Source organism: Catharus ustulatus, chromosome 6 (genome assembly GCF_009819885.2).
Source record: "Catharus ustulatus isolate bCatUst1 chromosome 6, bCatUst1.pri.v2, whole genome shotgun sequence".
NCBI lineage: Eukaryota > Metazoa > Chordata > Aves > Passeriformes > Turdidae > Catharus > Catharus ustulatus.
Genome location: NC_046226.1, coordinates 1336934 through 1361244, shown reverse-complemented (window position 1 = coordinate 1361244; position 24311 = coordinate 1336934). Strand labels below are relative to the sequence as shown.

Genomic DNA, 24311 nt, shown 5'->3' with positions numbered 1-24311 from the left:
GTTATCTCAGTGGAGATGAAATGGGAAGGGAAGCACCCCCATGGCAGGGGTGGGATAATGGGATGGGATAATGGGATAATGGGATGGGATTTAGGGCTCTGTCTATTCCAAACCCTTCCATGATTCTGTGATTCCATCCCCATCTCTCCCTGGACCCTGCCTTGCTCAGGTTTCTCTGAGCTGTGAATTCCTCCTGTAGAAATCCCTGGATCTGCTGTTCCAAGCCCAGAGTGTCAAACAGGAATTATTGGCAGCTGCTGGTGTCACCAGTTTCCATGGGAGGCGCTGAAAAAAGGGAATTTGAGCCCCAGCTCGTGCTGAATGGCACATGGAACACTCTGAGCTAAGAATAACCTGAATGGAGCCTTTCATGAGCGCTCATTGTTTTAAAATGCCAGAGAAAAAGCAGGATATTTACCCAGAAAACCACGGGAATTCTGGGCTCCTCAGAATAGTTCTTGGGATATGATTGAGGGAGAGCAAATCAGGCTTTTCTCTCCTCCACAAAGCAGCTTGGGTGGCACTGATTCATTTGGAAATTATATTACTTTGTCTATTAGCAGCCAGTTTAGTGCAGGTGATCATTAATCCATAAATTAGGGCTGAGTTTTGGCAGCTCCCAGGATAAAATAAACCAGCCCAGGAACTTTTCCCCAGCAAGATGAGCCTTTCACTCTGTGATTTTTCAGCTGCCTGCCACAGCTCATTGAGATCACAGCTGAAGCTGCTGCTCTGTCTGGGGCATGTGGTGGGAGACAAATTAAAAAAGGCTTAATTCACTTTTAATCCCTCGATTAAGCTCAAGTCTGTCATGTTCAACTTGCTTTGTTTCCCCTCAGTCAGACAGTGCACAGCAAAGGGAATTATGGAAGGTGGGAAAAATATTTCTGTTCCCATTTCCTGGCATTGCTGGGGGGAGGTGACTGGAAGGGGCTGGAGATGCTGAGGGTGCTCTGAGTGAGCCCTGCAGGGGGAATCCCAGAGTGGTTTGGGATGGAAGGACCTTAAATCTCATTCCATCCCAATTATCCCATTCCAGTTATCCCATCCCATCCCCTCCCATCCCATCCCATTATCCCATCATAATTATCCCATTCCCATTATCCCATCCCATTATCCCATCCCAGTTATCCCATCCCAATTATCTCATCCCATCCCATCCCAATTATCCCATAATCCCATTATCCCATCCCATTGTCCCATCCCATCCCAATTATCCCATCCCATCCCATTATCCCATCCCATTATCCCATCCCATTATCCCATCTCATCCCATCCCAACCCCAATGTCCAGCCTGGCCTTGGACATTCCAGGGATACAGGGGCAGCCACAGCTTTTCCAGGATAATTTTTTTAGCAAAAAAGAATAATAGAAAATAAAGCTGGAAAGGATCCCACAGGATCCCCCAATCCTGTTCTTTATTAGGACTGAAGCTTGCCCTGCCAATCCCATTATCCTGGTTTTGACTCCCTGCAGGGCTGACAGGGAATCTGGTCCTGGAATTCATCATGGAATGAGGAATTGTCCCCTTCCCCTTTGAGGCAGGGTTTTCCATGTTGGAATGTGGGTGTCGTGTCTCAGGAATTCGAGAGGGAGCTGGGAAGGGGCTGGAGAATCCCTGAGGGAGCTGGGAAGGGGCTGGAGAATCCCTGAGGGAGCTGGGAAGGGGCTGGAGAATCCCTGAGGGACACAGGGCTGTGGTGGCCTTGGCAGTTTGGGCTCGATGCCTCAGAGGTGTTTTCCAATCCCAACAATTCCAGAATTCCATTTCCTTTATTCCCTGGGGGTCCATGGGATGAATCCCTCCAGTGTGGCAGCCAGGAGCTTTTGTAACCTCTGCTGAGCAAAACCAGCGAGGAAATGCCTTGAAAACCAAAATCCTCCTCCCTTCCTTCTTAAAAACCAAAATTCTCCTCCCTTGCTCCCACTGGAACTGTCCATGGCATTTCTGTGCCATTGAGGAGGGATCAAAGTGCTGGGAAAGGAGAGGAAAAGCATCCAGGAAAAAAAGGGGCACAAAAAGATGTGAGTCAATGCTGCAGCCCCTTCCAGGGAAGGGAAGGAAATCCTGGAATTGGAGGATAAAGGATCTGGGGAGGAGATGGGATCAACTAAAAATGCAGTTAAAAAACAAAACAAAACAAAAAAACCAAACCAAACCAAAACAAACAAACAAACAAAAAACCCCAAAAAAACCCAGAAATGTTCTGAGATGAAATGTAGTGTAAAGGAGCAAAACTTGCCAAATTATTTCCATTTATATCCCAAAAATCAGGGAAAAAAAAGTAAACAAAGAGACAGAGAACTTAAGAAATGAAATTGAGAACTTAAGAAATGAAATTAAAAAAAAAATAACCCAAAAAGCAAACAAAAAAAAACCTGATAGAAAATGAAAACAAGAAAAGCAAATGGGGTGACACAAAGTGCAGGAATATGGACTGGAGCTTGCCCATTGAAATCAGGAGATTTTATTCCTGAAAGGAGGTTTGGAAAGAAGAGGAATTCTGGAAAAATCCAATTATCAATTATCTGAGCATTCCATTCTTTATTTCTCTCCTGTAACTCCCCTCTTGCTCCCCAAACCTCAGAATTTTCCATTTTTCACAAAATGATTTTGTTCCTGCCTCTACTTTAAGCCCCTTTATTTCAGGGCAGAGTGAAAAATTGGATTTTTTTTCTTTTGAACCCCTGGCAGGAGCAGTGGCTGCTGGAATTTCAGCAGCTGGAAATTGCTCCTGTGACCCAGGGAAAACCCCAAACCTGCCTGTGTCAGGAGGGGCTGGAATTAAATCATCTCTGAGGTCTCTTCCAACCCAAAGCATTCCATGAGGAACCATTCCATGATGATCCCAAAGCCAAGCTTGAAGCTGCTCTGGGAATATTTCATCTCAGTTATTCCAGGTATCAATCAAAAAAAGGACACAAACCTGAAAGATTTGGGATTTGAGAAGCTTCTCTTTATTTCTTCTTGACCTGGAAATTTAAAGGCAGTGAAAAGGAGATGGGAGAAAAGAGAAAGTCAAAAGGAAAGATAAATATAAATAATAATATAAAATATAAATAATAATATAAAATATAATAAAAATATAATAGAATAGAATAATTTATTTATAAAAATAAATAAAATAATAGAAAGGAAAGAGAAATATTTTTTATTTGCCTAAACACAAAGTTTTTAGAACTAGAACTAGAACTGTTCTAGAACCCTAGAATTACTGAGCTGGAGAATTTTCTCCTCTTTTCACGTGGTGTGCAACTTCCACTGGGATCTCTCTGTAGCAGCAGAGGAGAAACTTAGAAAAGTATAAAAGAGATTTTGGTCACTTGTTCAGTTTTAGGATTTTTTTTCTTCTGTTTTTCCCTAGGTTTATTTTTTTTAGGGATAATTTGGGGTTTTTTGAAGGCCTGATGATGAAAAGAAAAGATCTGCCCTATTGCAGGGTGGGCAAAAAAAAAAAGTTTATTTTTGCCCTGTAAAATAACAATAAAAATAAATTTTAGAAGATGATGGAGCTGAAGGAAGGGAGATTTAGGTTGGGTTTATGGGAGGGTGAGGAGGGGCTGGCAGGAATTCCCAGATTTGCTGTGGCTGTCCCTGGATCCCTGGCAGTGCACCTGGGACAGGAGTGGAACAAAATGAGTTTTAAACTCCCTCCTAGTCCCATTCTGGGATTTTCTGATTCTAACTCAAAATCTGGACACACCAATCCGATGTTTTTTGTGTTTTCTGGAGTAAATATTTACAGGAGTGCTGCTCCCAGCCTGGCAGGGAGCTCAAGCCCTTCCTCTCTCTCTGTGTCTCGTTAGGAATATTGGCTTTGTGCTCCAAGAAACGCTGGCTGTAAATGAAATGGATGCACACACAGCAATGGAGATCAAAATATAATTCAATTATGTTCTATTACTTCGGTTCTGCCTTTCAAATAATGCCCCAAACTGGAGGAAATAATGTCCTTTCATTTCTATTCATCACAGCTGAGAGCCTTGTCAAGGACACGACTTGCTGCCTGTGCTTTGATAGTGCTATTAAATTATTGGGTTTCTTCTGCATTTCCAGTAATCCCTAAAGCCAATTGTGACATTTCCTCAATTCCATACATCCAGCCTGAACACCTCCATTTGTCTCTCTGTAATTATGACACGTTGGCAGTGGATTTTTTCGGGCTGCTCCGAGAGTGACAGATGGATTTTCCTCCCAGTGCCATCCCAGCAGCAGAGACTTCACCCCCTCAAATCCCCTCCACACCTGCATCAGACCCTGGAATCAATCCCCAAATTGTTTGGGTGGGATGGGAGCTTAGGGATGATCCCACTGCACTCCCAACTTTCCATGGGATCAGGCTGCTCCAAATTCCACCCAGCCTGGAACATTCCAGGGATGGAGCAGCCACAGCTTCTCTGAGTGCTCCAGAGTGCTTGGCCTTAATTATTCTGGTCTAATTAAGAGTGTTAATGATTACTTAAATTGTGCTGGGTTTGTGCTGAGGAAGCTTTGCCCCAGTCATTAATCAGGACCAGGGTGTGTTTCCTGCTGGTTTGGGGTTTTTCCCAATCCATTCCCTGCAGAACAGGGACACCTTCCCCTCTCCCAAATCCCATCCAGCCTGGAACATTCCAGGGATGGAGCAGCCACAGCTTCTCTGGTCCATGTGCTTTGCAGCCTGGTTTAATTAAGAGTGTTAATGATGACTTAAACTGTGCTGGGTCTAAGAAAGCTTTGCCCCAGTCATTAATCAGGACCAGGGTGTGTTTTCCTGCTGGTTAGGGATTATCCCAATCCATTCCCTGTAGGGCAGGGACACCTTCCATGGGATCAGGCTGCTCCAAACTCCATCCAGTGTGGAATATTCCAGGGATGGAGCAGCCACAGCCTCTGTGGTCCATGTGCTTTGCAGCCTGGTTTAATTAAGAGTGTTAATGATGACTTAAATTGTGCTGGGTTTGTGCTGATCTGACAAGGTCTTGCCCCAGTCATTAATCAGGACCAGGGTGTGGTTCCTGCTGGTTTGGGGTTTTCCCAATCCATTCCCTGTAGGGCAGGGACACCTTCTCCTCTCCCAAACTCCATCCAGCCTGGGATATTCCAGGTATGGAGCAGCCACAGCTTCTCTGAGTGCTCCAGAGTGCTTGGCAGCCTGGTTTAATTAAGAGTGTTAATGATGATTTAAATTGTGCTGAGTCTAAGAAAGTCTTACCCCAGTCATTCATCAGGACCAGGGTGTGTTTCCTACTGGTTTGGGGTTTTCCCAACCCACTTCCTGCAGGGCAGGGACACCTTCCATGGGATCAGGCTGCTCCAAACCTCATCCAGCCTGGAACATTCCAGGGATGGAGCAGCCACAGCTTCTCTGGTCCATGTGCTTGGCCTTAATTATTCTGGTCTAATTAAGAGTGTTAACTTAAGGAGTGCTGGATTTGTGCTGAGTCTAAGAAAGCCTTGCCCCATTATTCAGGACCAGGGTGTGTTTCCTGCTGGTTTAGCACCTTGTGAGGACTGGGCAGTGTAGGAGCCATTAATTATTAATTTCCCAATCAATCTCCATCCCTCTGCCTGACCTGCCTTTAACACAAGGTCCAACCACTGATGCCATTCCCAGTGAGATTGCTGGGAGTGCCTGGGGCAGCAGGGCTGGGGCTGTGCCCTGCTGGGATCCCAAGGGCACTCAGTGCCTCTGGCTCCCAGGACAGCTCTGAACTCCCCGGGCTGGCTCAGGGACAGCTCTGAATGGAGCCCCTTTCCCAGGGCTGCAGCTGCAGTGTGAATGCAGCAGGGAGGATTCCCCCGGATCAGAAGGGCTTTGTTCTGCCAGGGGAGGAGCTCCAGGGGCTCTGCTGCTCTCTTTGTGCCTGCCAAGCCAAGCCTGACTCCAAAATGTGGGATTGGAGCTCAGAAACCCTGAGTCCCAAAGGGCAGGGGAGGTGCAAAGCCCTTAGGACACGATGGGTGTTTGGGTGATGTGCTCCAGGCAAGTTTGGGGAGTATTTCCCACAGCTTGCTGTTGTTTCATAAGGATTTTTATTTTTCCTGATGGGGTCCAGAGAAGGTTTCCACTGGCTGGGGCTCTGCTGGGTTGGGGGTTGTGGGTGAGAGAAGCTTTGCTGGCCAAAGTTCTGTGGCTCAGTGTTCCCCTCATTAATCCTGGGAGTTAGGACAGACCTGGGACAGACAGCCAAGGACAGACCTCAGCCTGGGAAGCAGCTTTGAGACCCCATTTAGTCCTGACTCCTTCTGGCAGAGATGGTTTCATTGCATTTGGAATTCTGGGAATTTATGGATTCCATACCTGAGCCTCTCCCGTGTCTCTGTGAGTTTTGGTGTTGGGGGATGGTGCTGGCTCTGAGGTTTGTTCCCAAACTAGGACTGAACCTAACTTAATAAAATCCTCCACTCTTTAATTCCACATGGCAGCCCTGGGATCAATCCAGGCTGGGAGATGAAGGGATTGAGATCAGCCCTGAAGAAAAACTTGGGAATGTTGGTGGGTGAGGGCTGGACATGGCCCAAAGCCCTGGGCTGATCCCTGAGCAGCAGCCAAGGGGGGAATTCTGCCCCTGTGCTCAGGTGAGACCCAACCTGCAGAGCTGCCCTGGGGACACAGCAGCACCTGGAGCTGCTGGAATGATCCAGAGAAATCCATGGAGCCCCTCTGGAGCCAGGCTGGGAGAGCTGGGAATGTTCCCCTGGAGAGGAGAAGGATCCAGGAGAGCTGAGGGCACCTGAAGGGGCTCCAGGAGAGCTGGAGAGGGACTGGGGACAGGGATGGAGGGACAGGACACAGGGAATGGCTTCACTGCCACAGGGCAGGGATGGGTGGGATGTTGGGAATTGGGAATTCCTGGCTGGGCTGGAATTGCCAGAGCAGCTGTGGCTGCCCCTGGATCCCTGCAATGTCCAAGGCCAGGTTGGACATTGGGACAGTGGGAGGGGTCCCTGCCCATCCAGGGGTGGCTCTGGGTGGGATTTCAGGTCCTTCCAACCCAACCCATTCCAGGATTCCATGATTCCCTGGCTATAACTCCCCATTCCTTTCTCCTTTGGCAGAGAAATATCAATGTAAAGGCTCATTTGTGAATATTTGGAATATTGTGAATATTCCCTTCACTGAATCCTACTTGCTGAAAACCTCGACACCCTTCCTGAATTCCTTAATATTCCTCAAATTAAATCCAGTTTACCATGGGTGCAGAACTCCAGGGATTTCTGTCTGCTTGTTTGGGAGTGGAGCTGAAAGTGAAACCTGTGATGTAAATAAAGGGAAAGTGCTGTATCCCAACCCTCATTTCCATGTACTTGCTGCTGGGAGTGCTGGGATGACAGGGACGTGTCCCAGCCCTTTTATCCCACCCCACTTTGTTCCTGAAGGGTGGCAGAGGGCTCCCTTTCATCTGCAGGATTATGGAAATGGCCCCACCAGCTTGGCCTGACGTCGGTGCTTTCATCTCCTGCTTCAAGTTCTGAAGGATTATCCGTGCTTCCCTTGTTCCCTGTCTGGAGGTGTGATGGGAAGGGAGAGCAAAGAGCAGCTCCTTGCTGGAATTGCTCAGGAGAAATGATGAAACCCAGGAGAGAGGAGGGGAGAGGGAACTGGATCCCTGTTTTTGTCACCTTCCCCCCTAAACCCCCCTGAGCAGAAATCATGGCCCCATTCCCAGTTTCCCAGCTGGATTCCCAAACTGGAGGCATCAGCTGAGGGAAGAAGGGCTCAGAGGGTGTGAGCAGAGAGGCCCTGGCACAGCTGGCAGAGATCACTGCTGTGGGGTCTGGGTTTTTAACCACGAGCCCAATTCCTTGGGTTTTAAATTCCCTTAACTGGGAATTCATACTGGGAAGGATTTGAGGAGTCCAAAACTGGAGGAGAGGGCTTGGACTGGGAATCTCTGCTCTCCTGAGGAGTTTCCTTCTGGTGAGCAAGGCCAGGACTGAGGGAATGGCTGGAGCTGTCAAGAAGGGCTGGGGAAAGGTTCTGTTGGGAGGATGAAACAGAAAACCTTTTAAATATGATTACCTGGATTTTAAGAATATGGAAAGCATAAGTGAGATTGACATGAAAGCCATCTCTGAGATACCAAACCTTGGTTAATAAATAACTAGAAAACAATGGAATGGCCAACTGAAAGTAATCCCCTCTGGAGTGAACAATTCCCTCTGGAGTGAACAATCCCCTCTGCTTGCAGACAGTCCCAGGGTCAGAGCAGACCCTGCTGGCCTGGCAGAAGGGTCCAAAGAGGAGTTTTTAGGGTTTAAAGTGTAACCCAGTATGGGAATGCAATGATTCTCACTCAGGGTATTCCATCAGTGTGATATTCCCAGTTCTCCCAGTGCCAGGACAGGTACAATGGAAGCTTTTCCCAATTTTTTTTGTTCCTGCTTCCAACTGCAGACAAAGCAAATTCCTCCTGGGTGAAGCCCAAATGAAGCAAACTCTGATTTTATGGCTGATTCTTGTCTTTGCCTCTAGTGCTTTGTTTGTATTCCTTTAATATTGAAATAAGATTCCCATCTAAAGCAGAGCACCCGGGAATATCTCCCTGTAATAACAAGGATGGGGATGTGATTTTGGAGTGGAACATTTTTATTGCCTTTCCCTTTTTATTACCACTTCTGCTGGCATTCGTGGCCCAGAATGTCAATCCTCCACTTTTATTCCTGGTTTTTTTTTTGGAATTGCTGCTTTTCCTGGCCTAGCAATGGATATTTATACATTGGTTCATCATTAATGCAGTTTAAAGGATGCCTTGGAGCAAAGCCTGGATCCAGCCAGGGTGGATCCCTCACTACAGGGGACACAGAATGTCACAGCTCAGAGTGTGATTTTATATTTATTTATATTTATATTTATATTTATATTTATATTTATATTTATATTTATATTTATATTTATTATTTATAGTATTTATATACTTATAGTATTTATGTATTAATATTATTTATATTTATATTATCAATATTAATGTTCTTTATATTTTATTTATATCTGTATTTTCCAATGAATTGCTGCCCTGTCCCTTTATTTTGGAGCCTTTGCTCCTCTTCTATCACATGGAAATATTTAAGGGAAAGGAGAAACAAGAAAAGAGAATTACATTTAATAACTTTTTCCCAGATCAGCAACATCTCCCCATCAACCTGTGCTGACTGTTCCCACTACACCTGGTCATAGGATTTTGTGGGAATTTTCTGGGAATTGTCGGAATTTGGTGTGAGCTGCTGGCTGTACATCCCAGAGAGGGAAAACACCGTCCCTGTGTCCGGGATTGTCCAGTCTCTCCATGTGCAGAGGTGTCCACGGGAGGAACCTCTCTGGATTCAACCTCCAGGGGTTCATCCCAGCAGCCAAATTCCCAGGAGTTCAGTGGGGAGGAGGTGATGAAGAGGGATGGATGAGGATAAGGGATGATGAGTACAGGATCTGACTTGAGCAGAACAGGCTTCCCATGCCAAAGAAGTTCTGCACTAATTCCTTTTTCCAAGGTTTCCAATCCAGTGTGCTGGCACCTGTTATGTCCTAAATGTGGCTTCAGGCCATCCATCCATCATCCATCCATCATCCGTCATCCATCCATCATCTATCATCCATCCATCATCCATCATCCATCCCTCATCCATCCATCCATCCATCATCCATCCATCCATCATCCATCATCCATCCATCCATCATCCATCCATCATCCATCATCCATCCATCATCCATCATCCATCATCCATCCATCATCCATCCATCATCCATCCATCCATCCATCCATCATCCATCCATCCATCATCCATCCATCCATCCATCCATCATCCATCCATCATCCATCCATCCATCATCCATCATCCATCCATCCATCATCCATCCATCCATCCATCCATCCATCCATCATCCATCATCCATCATCCATCCATCCATCATCCATCCATCATCCATCATCCATCCATCCATCATCCATCATCCATCCATCCATCATCCATCATCCATCCATCCATCATCTATCCATTCATCCATCATCCATCCATCCATCATCCATCCATCCATCATCCATCCATCCATCCATCATCCATCCATCATCCATCCATCCATCCATCATCCATCCATCCATCCATCTATGGATCCATCATCCATCCATCCATCATCCCTCCATCCATCCATCATCCATCCATCCATCATCCCTCCATCCATCATCCCTCCATCCATCATCCATCCATCCATCCATCATCCATCCATCCATCCATCATCCATCCATCATCCATCCATCATCCATCCATCATCCATCCATCCATCATCCATCCATCATCCATCGATCATCCATCCATTATCCATCCATCATCCATCCATCCATCATCCATCCATCCATCCATCATCCATCCATCCATCATCCATCCATCATCCATCCATCCATCCATCCATCCATCCATCCATCCATCCATCATCCATCCATCCATCATCCATCATCCATCCATCATCCATCCATCATCCATCCATCCATCCATCATCCATCCATCCATCATCCATCCATCCATCCATCATCCATCCATCATCCATCCATCATCGATCCATCATCCATCCATCCATCCATCCATCATCCATCCATCCATCCATCATCCATCCATCCATCATCCATCCATCATCCATCCATCCATCCATCATCAATCCATCCATCATCCATCCATCCATCCATCATCCATCCATCCATCATCCATCCATCCATCATCCATCCATCATCCATCCATCATCCATCCATCATCCATTATCCATCCATCCATCCATCCATCATCCATCCATTATCCATCCATCATCCATCCATCCATCCATCCTTCCCTACTCCCACAAATCCATCAATCCCTGCCTCTTCATTCCGATGTAATGTGACTGCCCCTGGATCCCAAGACCAGGTTGGACATTGGGGCTGGAGCAGCCTGGACAGTGGCAGGGCTGGCACTGGATGGAATTTACAATCCCTTGCATCCCAACCATTCCCTGATCCCATTTTTCCTGCCATTTTGCAGCATCCCCTTCCATCAAGCTCCTGGTGGACGACCCCATCGTGGTGAACCCTGGAGAAGCCATCACCCTGGTGTGCGTCACCACCGGGGGGGAGCCGGCGCCCAGCCTGACCTGGGTCAGGTCTGGGGGGGTCCTGCCCGACAAGAGCGTCCTGAACGGGGGCACCCTGACCATCCCCGCCATCGCCGCCGAGGACTCGGGCACCTACAGCTGCATGGCCAACAACAACGTCGGCAACCCCGCCAAGAAATCCACCAACATCATCGTCAGAGGTGAGTCATGGAAACCACGGGCTGGGGTGGGCTTTAAGGTTCCTTCCTCCCAGCCATTCCAGGATTCTCTGGTTCCTCCATCCAGCACGAGAGGAAAATGCTGGATAGCTGTCGCTGTGACACACAAAAGGCTCGCTGTACTTCAGGAGGTTCATTCCTGTTTATCACAGCAACCCCCTGTCTTTTGTACACTTTACAAAGTTTACATTTTGTTCATTGGCCACAATAAATCAACACAGCATTCATTCGTGTAAAACCCATCCACGTGTTAGGGTGTAAAACCCTAACCCTAACCCCTAACCCTAACCCATCCATGCCTCTGTTTTTCCCAAGACTTTCCTAAAAATACTTCTCTCAGCTGCAGGTTTCTTCTCACTTATCTTCATCTCCTTCATCTCCTTCTTCATCTCCTTCTTCATCTCCTTCTTCATCTCCTTCTTCATCTCCTTCTTCATCTCCTTCTTCATCTCCTTCTCCTTCTCCTTCTTCTCCTTTCTCCTTCTCCTTCTCCTTCTCCTTCTCCTTCTCCTTCTCCTTCTCCTTCTCCTCCTTCTCCTTCTCCTCCTCCTCGGTTTAAATGGTGTCAGGCTGTGTGAAAATCATGGAACCATGGAATTGCTGAGGTTGGAGAAGTCCTCCAAGATCAAATCCAACCACCCCCAGCACTGCCCAGGCCACCCCATGTCCCCAAGTGCCACATCCACAGGGCTTTAAATCCCTGCAGGGATGGGGGCTCCATCCCATTCCTGGACATCCCATTCCATTTATTCCCTCCTGAGCATTTTCCCCCATTCCCATTTTATCAGATCCTTCCTTTTCCTGCTGTAACAGCAGCACATTTTTAATTCCATGTCACTCTGCCTGTGTGACTTTCTGGGAAGTGGGAACCTCATCCTCAGAGTTAATTTTTCTGAGGGGTGGGATTCCCTGGCAGTTGAAATAGAAAATAATGGCCAGCAGCACAAAAGCTCTTCCTGAACAAAAAGCACTCCAGGGAAATCCCTTTTAAGGCCAGGATTGCTGGAAGCACCTCAGGATTATCCCTTGAAAAACTGTGTGTGAACTGTAGGAGTGGCTGCTGAAAAAAAATAAGGAATAGAAATAGAAGGAGGAAGCTCAGATTGAGAAATTATTGAACTTTTGTTGCTTTTAAAATTAGATTAAAATCCTGGATTTCGTTCTCTACACTGCCTTCCTTCTGCTTTCCTGTTCTTTATCCCAAAGGGTTTTTTTTTTTGGAATTTCCCTTGTGGTTTAGAGGAGTAAAGGATAAAATTAAATAAAGTTAAGGCTGGCTGGACATCAGCACCTGTGGAATGTCCAAGGTTCCATCACTGAAATGTGGGTCACTGCCTGGAATCTTCTGGGATTGGTTGGGAATTCTAAAATCCTAAAATGTTGGTTTTTCCATGGAATTGGCATAAAGAACATTTTTTTCCCATCCTTTTTTTTTCCTTTGTATTCTAGGAAAAGCTCCCAGCAAGTGGGAGAATGAAATAAATTTAGGGATGGGAGTCTGGCATGTGTGGAATCATCTGGGTTTGGTTGGAAATTCTAATGTCCTAAAATGTTGGTTTTTCCATGGAATTGGCATAAAGAGCTTTTCCCCATCCTTCTTTTCCTCTCTGTATCCTGGGAAATCTCCCAGGAAGCAGAATGGAATAAATTTCAGGATGTGGGTCTGGCATGTGTGTTCACTGCCTGGGACTGGTTGGGAATGCTAAAATCCTAAAATGTTGAGTTTTCAGTTAAATTGGAAAAAAGAACTTTTTTTTCCCATATTTTTTTTCTCTATATTCTGGGAAAAGCTCCCTGAAAGTGGGAGAATGGAATCAATTTAGGGATTTGGGTTTGGCATGTGTGGTCACTGCCTGGAATCATTGGGATTAATTTGGAATGCTAAAATCCCAAAATCTTGGGTTTTCCAGGAAATTGGAGAGGGATTTTTTTTCCATACATGTTTTCCTCTCTGTATCCTGGGAAAAGCTCCCAGCAAGATGGAGAATGGAATCAATTTTGGGATGGTGGCCTTGGCTGCTGGGATAACCTTGGCTCAATGACCTCCGAGGGCTTTTCCAGCCTTAATAATTCAGATTTTCCATCTTATTTCCTGGCTGGAGAATTCCAAAGCTTTGGTGAAAATCCACAGACATCTCCATGGAGAAACGCCCTCTGTGATGGGATTTCAAAAGGTTTTAACCAAGCAAAGCTGATCTCCTCATCCAGAATGTTCCTACATAAATTCCCAGTGTGGGCCCTAAAAGTTTACAGCTCTGGGAATGAACGTGGGGAAAAGTGGAGCTCTGGAGTTGAATAAATCCATTTATTTTTATTATCTGCCACAGGCTCAGGCCTGAGAGCTCTTCCCAGACTGGGGGCTCATGGATGAGTTCATAAAAGGCTCTCCTGTAAAAACAGAGATGGTTTATTGATCCTCCTGCCCTTTCATTAGGGCTTTCATTAGGGAATTTTTGTGAGCAGGAATTGGATTTTGAAGGGGGTTTGCTGCTCTGGAGCACATCAGAGGAACCTGTTGGGCACCAGGTTTGGCAGGATTGGTCAGAAGGGATTTTGGGAGCTGGGAATGACCTGATCCCTCTCCTTGTGTTCAGGTGGACACTTCATTCCCCATTTTGTCCTGGGGGTGCTGGGGACATGAGCCCAGGGGGGGAAAAGAGGCCAAAGGAACCAGGATTGGATCAGGAATGATGTGGGAGCAGGGATGGGATTGTCCTGAGTGTCCCTGGGCTGGAACTGGGGAGCAGCTCAGGGGCTCTGTCCAGTTCTGGACATCTCAGTTCTGGAATGACATTGGGGGGTGGAGAGAGTCCAGGGAAGGGAATGGAGCTGGGAAGGGAATGGAGAATTCCTGAGGGAGCTGGGAAGGGGCTGGAGAATCCCTGAGGGAGCTGGGAGGGCTCAGCCTGGAGAAAAGGAGGCTCAGGGGGCCCTTGTGGCTCTGCACAAGTCCCTGCCAGGAGGGGACACCGGGGGGATTTGGGATCTGCTCCAGGAACAGGGACAGGAGCAGAGGGAACAGCTCAGGCTGGGCAGGGCAGGCTCAGGGTGGGCACAGCAGGAATTTCCCCATGGAAAGGGGGATCAGGGGGGTTGGATCCCCATCCCTGGAGGTGTCACCTGGGGGTGGCACTCAGAGCTCTGGGGACAGGGTGGGCACAGCTGGGACTTGGTGACCTTGGAGCTCTTTTCCCACCTCAGGGATCCTGGGATTCCACTGGAGACAAGGATAAAGGTTATTCTTGCTCTTGATTGGCAGAAGTTATTAATTACTAAAGCTGATAATTGTTTTGGCAGGGTTTGTGCTGTAATTTATTATTGCTTTAGATCCTGGCTGATAACACACGATAAGATCTTTTACCAACATTTTCGTTTTGGCTGAGATAAAGTTGAGTTTCTCCAATTTTTTTCTCCTCTAGGAGGGGAAGGAAACCAAGAGGAGAAGGATGAGTTCACAGTGGTTTCTCTGATGCTCCCAAGGTGCTTTGCTGCCCTTGGAATGTGCTTTAAGACAATTTTCCTGCTGCATCAAGCAACTGGGACTGGGATTTTTACTTCTCTGCCCAGTCTGATAAATAATTTTGGGAATTTTTATGGGGTTCTGATGTTGTTTTGAGGTATTTAAAAGTGGGAGAAAAAGTGTTGGAGGGAAATGCTGGAAAAAATCCAGGCTCTAAGGAAATCCTGAACTCCAGCAAAGCTCCTGAGCCACCCCAAAAGCAGGAATAGGGATAATCCAGTGTGGAAACCTTGGGAATCTCTGGGATTGGGAGAATGGCTGAGCTTGATGTGCAAAGAGAAGAGGGAAGATTTCCAATGGATCCCTTTGGGCAGGAAAACTCAGCAAGATTTTTTTTTTATTTATTTTTTGGATGGCTTTGGCACAAGAATTAAACCTTTTAAAGGCCCTGGAAAACGTCCAGCTGCAACATTCCAAGGACTTAAAATTTTGGCTTTTTTCCCCTTTTTCTTCTACTTGGGATTTTAAAAGTGAGGAAATTCCAACTGCTAAGTTGTCCCTGTTTCTTTTTGGCCAAATTCCTGCAGTTTTTTGGAATTTCACCCTCAGGTGAATGTGTTGGGATCTCATCCACCATCCATCATTAAAATCTGGGAGGAATCATCTTTCCATCAGGAAAAATGGAAGGACAAAGCAATTTCAGTCTCCAAACCCAGTGACACCCCTGGGACAGCTCCTGGTTTTCCCTGGGAGCTGAGGGTGGGAAGTTGTGAAATTTCCATTCCTGGAGATCTTCAGACCCTGGAAAACCTGGTGTGAGCTGGGATTTTGGAGTGTAGGAAATATTTTTGGCTTTTTTCCTCTTTTTCTTCTGCTTGGAGTTGTACAAGCAATAAAATTCAAGCTTCTAAGGTGAAAATATTTTCATTTTTTTTAAAAAGCAATGAAATTCCGGCTGATAAGTTGAAATGAAAATTTTTTTTATATTTTTCCCTTTTTCATCTGCTTGAGGTTTTAAAAGTGATGAAATTCAAGCTACTAAGTTTCTTTTTGGTCAAATTCCTGCAGTTTTTGGAATTTCACTCTCAGGTGAATGTGTTGGGGTCTCATCCACAATCCATCCTTAAAATCTGGGAAGAGCAGTTTTCCATCAGAAAAAATGGAAGCAATTTCAGCTCCAAACCCAGTGACAGCCCTGGGACAGCTCCTGATTTTTCCTGGGAGCTGAGGGTGGGAAGTTGTGAAATACCCATTCCTGGAGATCTTCAGACCCTGGAAAACCCGGTGTGAGCTGGGATTTTTGAATGTAGGAAATATTTTCAGTTTTTTCCCCCTTTTTCTTCTGCTTGAGGTTTTAAAAGTGAGGAAATTCAAGCTGCTAAGTTGAAAATATTTTCGTTATTTTAAAAAGCAATGAAATTCCAGCTGCTAAGTTGAAATGAAAATATTTTTGGATTTTTTTCCCTTTTTCTTCTGCTTGAGATTTTAAAAGTGATGAAATTCAAACTGCTGAGTTTCTTCTTGGTCAAATTCCTGCAGTTTTTCTGAATTTCACCCTCAGGTGAATGTGTTGGGATCTCATCCACCATCCATCATTAAAATCTGGGAGGAATCATCTTTCCATCAGGAAAATGGAAGCAATTTGTGTCTCCAAGCCCAGTGACACCCCTGGGACAGCTCCTGATTTTTCCTGGGAGCTGGGGGTGAGAAGCTGTGAAATTCCCATTCCTGGAGATCTTCAGATTTTGGAAAACCCGGTGTGAGCTGGGATTTTGGAGAAGGAACCTCCTGAGCTCAATCCCAGCTGGATTTTTCCCAGAATTCCGGACTGATTTGTGCTGGGGCAGATCTCAGGGACCATCCATTCCCGACCCCCTGCGCCGTTTCCCTGCTGCGATTTTTTCCCTCTAAAGGAGGAACCACGCTGAGTTTTCTCCCCCTTTGATCTCCCCTTCATCTCTTTAACGGATCAGATTTGGAGCAAGTTGTAAACTGAAATTTTCATCATTCAAAGGAGCCCAGACCTCCCCTCCTGCAGCTCCGAAGGAGCCGGGAGCTAATTAAGGAAAACCAGGAATGAAAAATCCTTTTCTGTGCAGAATTAGCAGCAGTTTCAAAAAGCAGAGACAAAACCTGAAGTCTCTCCGTGGGATTTGCATTTAAATTGGAAGTGGGAATGCATCTGGCCTTGGAAGTGCCAAATAATTACTTGATATTAAAAAGTTTAGAGATGCTTCAGGAGACGTTTGACATCTTAATTGTTCGGAGCTGCTGGAAGTTCAGGATTTCAAAATCCTCCATCTCAAACCGTGTTGACAGGAGCAGAAGGAGCTGGTGCTGAAATGTTGGGAGTGTGGGGCTTTTTTTAGCAGGAATTTGCTTCCAGCCTGTCTTGGGATGTGAAGGGAGCACTTGGGGAGAGTTTTCTCAGTGATCTCCGAGTCTTTTCCTCGTGGATTGGGAAGGGCTGCTCAGGGCTGGGATTTGGGCACCATCCCTGGAGCTGTGCCCAGAATGTGTGGATGGGGATGAGGTGTGGTGCTGGTTGATGGTTGGGCTTGGTGATCTCAGAGCACTTTCCCAACCTGAGCAATTCCATGATCCTAACTGCCCAGTTTAAGGAATTTGAATTTTGAGAGTGGTGCAAGTTGGAGTGTCGTCCCTAAAATCTCAGACTGTTTATTTCATTACTCTATTTCTTGATAGTTTTGAATTATTTTAGATTTCCTTCCAACCCAGACTGGTCCTTATGACCAGAAATGCATCCAGGTCTGGGATTCTCGGGACAAGGAAGGTGTGGAATTGTTGGAGGAGGCCACGGAGCTGCTCTGGGGCTGGAGCTGTTCCAAGAGCTGGGAATGTTCCCCTGGAGAGCTGGGAATGTTCCCTGGAGAGGAGAAGGATCCAGGAGAGCTGAAGGCACCTGGAGGGGCTCCAGGAGAGCTGGAGAGGGACTGGGGACAGGGATGGAGGGACAGGACACAGGGAATGGCTTCACTGCCAGAGGGCAGGGATGGGTGGGATGTTGGGAATTGGGAATTCCTGGCTGGGCTGGAATTGCCAGAGCAGCTGTGGCTGCCCCTGGATCCCTGGAATGTCCCAGGCCAGGTTGGACATTGGGACTGGGGACAGTGGGAGGTGTTCATCCTATTCCATCTCATGGGCAAGGACACCTTCCCCTATCCCAGGCTGCTCCAAGCCCTGTCCAATCTTGCCTTGAGTTTTTCCAGGAAAAATCTGGAGCATCCTTTGGTTCTCCAGAGAACCAGTGCCAGTGTTTGATCCTAAAAATCATGAAGTCATATAAAATTTCTACTTGATATCTCATTTATTTCCACACAAAAACAACTCAGCCCATGTCTTGGATTTTAATTCCGTGCCAGTTTCCAACTGGTTCATCCTCGTGATTCCAAGTTGGTTCTGCACAAACTCCTGGGAATAAAATCAAATCCTAGGGCTGCAACCCTGTTAAAAATCATATTTAGCCTGGGAGAGTGGGAGGGGTCCCTGCCCATGGAAGATGTGGGATTGGATGGAATTTATGGATTTTTCCAACTCAAACCATTCTGGAATTCTGTGCTCTGATTATGTAAATCTGATATCCACAAACTCTCTTATTTGGGGTGTGGTTTTGCTCTTCTGTTCATAATTCAGTTTTACAATTGAGCCACAAATCTGTAATTTCCTCTCCATTATTTTCCTCTCCAATATTTTCCTGGTCTACGACAGCAAATTGAAATTTTTGGCAACAACAAATCTGAGTTTTTTCAATTCTTTATCCACAGAACAATGTCAAAATGTATTTTCATGTAAAGAATGAAGTTTAATGGCCACTCTGGGATAATCACCAGTGAAAAAGATCTTTTGGACAGTTGTTAAATTATTTGGATAATGGAGTTTAAGGGAATCCTGGAGAATGTTGAAGACAGACCCAACTTTGTTGCCCACAACCAAAATAAACAAAAACTTGGTGTCTCTTCAGAGCTTGGGATAAAAACTTGGGTTTTCCTTCTCTTGAATGGAAATGGACAATTTACTGTTGAGACAGCAGGGAAGGTTTTCCATGGGTGTTTATTCAGTGGGAAGGAGAATTTTGGGCTGTAAATGGATCCATTTAGGCTGGAATTCCAGATAAAAATAAATGTGGATTTTGTTGTTTCAGCCTTTATCCCATCGTTCCAGGATGGTTTGGTATTTTGGAGCCCCCTGGGACAGTGAAGATCTCCCTGTTCATGGGGTTGGGACTGGATGATCCTTAAGGTCCTTTCCAACCCAATCCATCCTGGAATTCTGGGATCTTTGGCCTTTCCTTGTCTCTCTAGTCCATTGTCCTTAAAAATTAAGTGGAGAATCTTTCCCAGGATCACAAATTCATTTTTTTGTGAGGAGGAAAGAGGAAGGGATCAGGAACACCTGGGGACACAGGAAGGATTTCCTGGCTGCTCTGACCCCAGAGATGAATTCCCAGTGAATTTGGAGGATCCTGGAAGCAAGCTGTGGCTGATGAAATTGTTGGAAAATGGGAAATTCCCCATTCTGGGTGCTCAGGAACAATGGCCAGGCTGGATTCTGAGCTCTCCAAACCTCCAACATCTACTCCAAGGCCCTGCAGGGCTCCACATCTGCTGGGAATCATCCAGGGTCCATAATTCCAAAAATGTTTCAGGAAATGGTGCAGAACTCAGTGTGGGTTTGGGCTGTGGGAAATTGGTGAGGCAGGAACATTCTGAGGCATTAAAAGGAAAATTTGGTGTTGATAGGGAGGGGGTGGAAAAAAAAACCAAATTAACCTGGTGGATGCAAACCTTGCTTGAGATCCTGCCCTGCATTTGATGACTTTGAAAATATAATTGATGAGGGAGGGCAGGGGCTGTTAGGGAGGAGTTTGAGGACAAGAGTTGTTTCATGTTGGGTTGTTTGGTCACATCCTCGCTCTTTGGGGCTCTGTGGCACTTTGCTGAGTCTCAGAGAACAGTTTCAGATTTATTTGCACTTTTGCTGCTCCTTTGGAGGTCTGTGACATTCCCAGAATTTTTCTGGGAAGGGTCAGCAGCAGCATCCCACACATTTTGCTGGTTCAGGAGAGAGTCCTGGAGTGGTTTGGGTGGGAAGGGATTTTAAAAATGATTTCATGCCTCTGCCATGGCAGGGACAGCTCCCACTGTCCCAGTGTCCAACCTGGAATGATCCACATTCCAGGGATCCACAGCAAATTTGGGAATTCCATCCCAGCCAGGAACCCCTTCCCAAAATCCCATTAAATCTCTTTTAGTTCATACCCATTCCCCCTTGTAAAAACCCCTTAACCTTTGATTTCTCTTTTATTTCTGTTTGGGAAACTCCTCAATGCCTAAAATGTGACTGATGCCACAGAGACAAAGCCCATGGCTCCAATCTTGTGGCATTTTGGAATTTCCTAGTGGGAATTTTCCTGCTCCAGGAATTTACAGATGAGGGAAAACCCAAACCAATTTTTTATGGGATTGCTGGGTGGAGGAAATGATACCAAACCCCCTTTTTTCCTTTAGCTTTGGGTTTGGGTCAAGCTCAGCTCAGGTGTTCCCAAGGTGGTGGAAATCAGGGAGGTCTGAAGGGATTTTGGGAGCTCATCCAGAGTCCTGGAATGGTTTGGGTTGGAAGAACCCAAAGACCATCCAGTACCAACCCCTTCTGTTTACAAAACACAGCTTTGACCCAAAGTTTGAGGTTCTGCCCCCTTTTCTTACCTTGGAATTGTTTCTTTTCCACAAAGGAAAGTCACCCTGACTTCCCTGCTAGACTTTGTTCAGTTCCAGGCAGGAGAAACTGCTGAAAATTCAGAAATAAAAATAGTTTATTGAGGTTATGAGCAACTAATTTGGGCTGAAATGTCGCTCTGGTCGTGCCCATCCAGTTATATTTTTTTTTGTTTTTTCCCTGCCTGAAAAGGATCTGCATAAAATATTGAGAGTTTTGTGTGTGTAAGCATTGTTTGTGCTGTTATTTCCACACCAAAAAAAAAATATCAGAGTTTCATTCTGTGGCAGTTTCCAACTGGTTCATCCTCGTGATTCCAGCCTGGGAATTGGCTGAGGCTTTCCCAAGGGAAGAAATGCAAAAAAATCCCTTCTTGATTAAAGCCATGAAACTTCCTTAAATAAACAGCAGCAAATGAATCATGTCAATAAATTAAATAATAAATGAGTAAATAAAACCAGCCAGCTGGATGCTTTAAGAACTGAGGAGCAGCACCCAAAATGATGCTTTTCCTGGAAAAACACCAAATTTTCCATTCTCTCCTTAAAAATGTTGCCTTGCTCAGTGGAAGAAGCCTCTCCTGCCTTGTGGGACTGAGGCTCCAATTTTGGCTTTTTCCCCCCACTTTAAAAAGACAATTAATAATTAAATGAATGTGAATTATTTTCTGAGTTCTGGGAGTGTGAATTCTTTTCCTGGTGGTGGGAGCGCTCGTTCAGCGTGGAATTTGCAAGTCCCAAAGAGTTGTGTTGTTCAAGGGGCTACTGAATTACCAAAATTGAGTCAAAATCGAGGCAGAATTGCCAAAATTGAGTTAGAATTAGCAAAACTGAGTCTGAATTACCAAAATTGAGTTGGAATTAACAAAATTGAGTCAGAATTAGCAAAACTGAGTCTGAACTAGCAAAACTGTGTCTGAATTACCAAAATTGAGTCAAAATCGAGGCAGAATTGCCAGAATTGAGTCAGAATTACCAAAATTGAGTTGGAATTAACAAAATTGAGTCAGAATTAGCAAAACTGAGTCTGAACTAGCAAAACTGTGTTTGAATTAACCAAATTTAGTCAAAATAAGTAAAACTGAATCTGAATTAGCAAAACTAAGTCTAAATTAGCAAAACTGAGTTGGAATTACCAAAACTGAGTCTGAATTACCAAAATTGAGTCAGAATGAACAAATTTGGGTCTGAATTACCAAAATTGAATCTGAATTAATAAAATGGAGTCAAAATAAACAAAACTGAGTCTGAAACAGCAAAATTGAGTCGGAATAAATAAAATTGAGTCTGAATTCACATTTTCACCACTCGTGGATGGAGCAGACTGAGATTTTTTGGTATGTCCAAAGTATGGAATCTCTGGAACCTTCCAGGTCCTGAAGGGGCTCCAGGAGAGCTGGAGAGGGGCTGGGGACAGGGATGGAGGGACAGGACACAGGGAATGGCTTCACTGCCAGAGGGCAGGGATGGGTGGGATGTTGGGAATTGGGAATTCCTGGCTGGGCTGGAATTGCCAGAGCAGCTGTGGCTGCCCCTGGATCCCTGGAATGCCCCAGGCCAGGTTGGACATTGGGGCTGGGGACAGTGGGAGGTGTTCATCCTATTCCATCCCATGGGCAAGGACACCTTCCCCTATCCCAGGCTGCTCCAAGCCCTGTCCAGTCTTGCCTTGAGTTTTTCCAGGAAAAATCTGGAACATCCTTTGGTTCTCCAGAGAACCAGTGCCAGTGTTTGAGCCTAAAAATCATGAAGTCATATAAAATTTCTACTTGATATCTCATTTATTTCCACACAAAAAAAGCTCAACTCATGTCTTGGATTTTCATTCCGTGCCAGTTTCCAACTGGTTCATCCTCGTGATTCCAAGTTGGTTCTGCAAAATTCCTGGGAATAAAATCAAATCCTAGGGCTGCAACCCTGTTAAAAATCATATTTAGTCCTCCAGCAAAGCCAAATTTCTACTTTATGATGGAGAATTGCTCTGTAGGAGTGATGGTGGGCAGGACACAGAGATCTCTAAAGCCAGGTCTGGAGCTTGTGTTTAGTGCAAAGGGCGTGGGTGGAAGGGCCCAGCCTGGAGCTGCAACCACAGCTGGGAGCAGGGCAGGGACAGAATGAGGGGTGAGAGAAAGGGGTGAGAGAGTGGTGAGAGAGAACTCAGAGAGAGAGGTTCCCATTGCAGCACAATAAATTTTTTTTGTGTTGAATATTTTAATTTCCACCAACCAATCTAACACAAGATACAAATCCTACAGCATTTACACACAGCCTGTAAGAACCATTACATTCCCATACTGAGTTACACTTTAAACCCCAAAAACTCCTCTTTGGACCCCTCTGCCCGGCCAGCAGGGTCTGCTCTGACCCTGGGACTGTCTGCAAGCAGAGGGAATTGTTCAATCCAGAGGGAATTGTTCAATCCAGAGGGGATTACAGTAATTTCACGATTATAAGCCGCACTGAGTATAAGCCGCACTTTGGGTTCAGACCAAAATTTTAGTCAAAATGGTGCGGCTTATAATCGTGAAATTACTGTACTTTCAGCTGGCCATTCCATTGTTTTCTAGTTATTTAGTAACCAAGGTTTGATATCTCAGAGATGTCTTTCATTTCAATCTCACTTATGGTTTCCATATCCTCAAAATCCAGGCAATCATATTGATAAGGTTTTCCATATTCTCAAAATCCTATTATATTTATAGAATCATATTTATAGAATTGGGAATTTCTATTTCTATTTCTATTTCTATTTCTATTTCTATTTCTATTTATATTTATATTTATATTTATATTTATATTTATAGAATTGGGAATTCCTGGCTGGGCTGGAATTGCCAAAGCAGCTGTGGCTGCCCCTGGATCCCTGGAATGTCCAAGGCAATCATATTTATAGAATTTTCCCATTTCACCCTCCCAACCCTGCTCCTTTTGCTGTGTTCCAGCCTTAAAGAAAGGACGCTTTTGGATCACCCCCGACCCGTACCACAAGGACGACAACATCCAGATCGGGCGGGAGGTGAAGATCTCGTGCCAGGTGGAGGCTGTGCCCTCGGAGGAGCTGGCCTTCAGCTGGTTCAAGAACGGGCGGCCCCTGCGCAGCTCGGAGCGCATGGTGATCACCCAGACCGACCCCGACGTGTCCCCAGGCACCACCAACCTGGACATCATCGACCTCAAGTTCACCGACTTCGGCACCTACACCTGCGTGGCGTCGCTCAAGGGCGGCGGCATCTCGGACATCAGCATCGATGTCAACATCTCCAGCAGCACAGGTGGGGACACAGCACGGGGTCAGGGGGTGGGGAGACCTTCCAGAACGTTCCAGGAGAGCTGGGGAGTGGTGGCAGGACACAGGGGATGGGGTCAGAATGGAAGAGGGGAGGTTTAGGTGGGATGTTGGGGATTGGGAATTCCTGGATGGGGTGGGATTGGCAGAGCAGCTGTGGCTGCCCCTGGATCCCAAGGCCAGGTTGGACACTGGGGATGAAGCAACCTGGGACAGGGGGAGGTGTCCCTGCTCATGGAATGGGATTTAATCCCAAACCACTCTGGGATTCCCTGACCCTCAACCAGGGGCTGAGTTTGCTTTGATCAACAGAAAAGGAAGTTCCCTGTTGGATCATTTTGGTCATGGAACTGCTCTGGAGCCAGGCTGGGAGAGCTGGGAATGTTCCCTGGAGAGGAGAAGGATCCAGGAGAGCTGAGGGCACCTGAAGGGATCCAGGAGAGCTGGAGAGGGACTGGGGACAGGGATGGAGGGACAGGACACAGGGAATGGCTTCACTGCCAGAGGGCAGGGATGGGTGGGAGACTGGGAATTGGGAATTCCTGGCTGGGCTG

At 46.0% G+C, this 24311-nt stretch overlaps 1 protein-coding gene across 1 annotated transcript in view; it reads left to right on the top strand.

The window, feature by feature from the left end:
• MDGA2 (MAM domain containing glycosylphosphatidylinositol anchor 2) overlaps positions 1–24311 on the top strand; it is a 229199-nt gene that overhangs the window by 115237 nt on the left and 89651 nt on the right. The window contains exons 7-8 of the mRNA XM_033063561.2: positions 10989–11258; positions 23414–23743. Of these exons, the coding sequence (XP_032919452.2) occupies positions 10989–11258; positions 23414–23743 (600 nt within the window). The remainder of the gene's footprint in view (positions 1–10988; positions 11259–23413; positions 23744–24311) is intronic.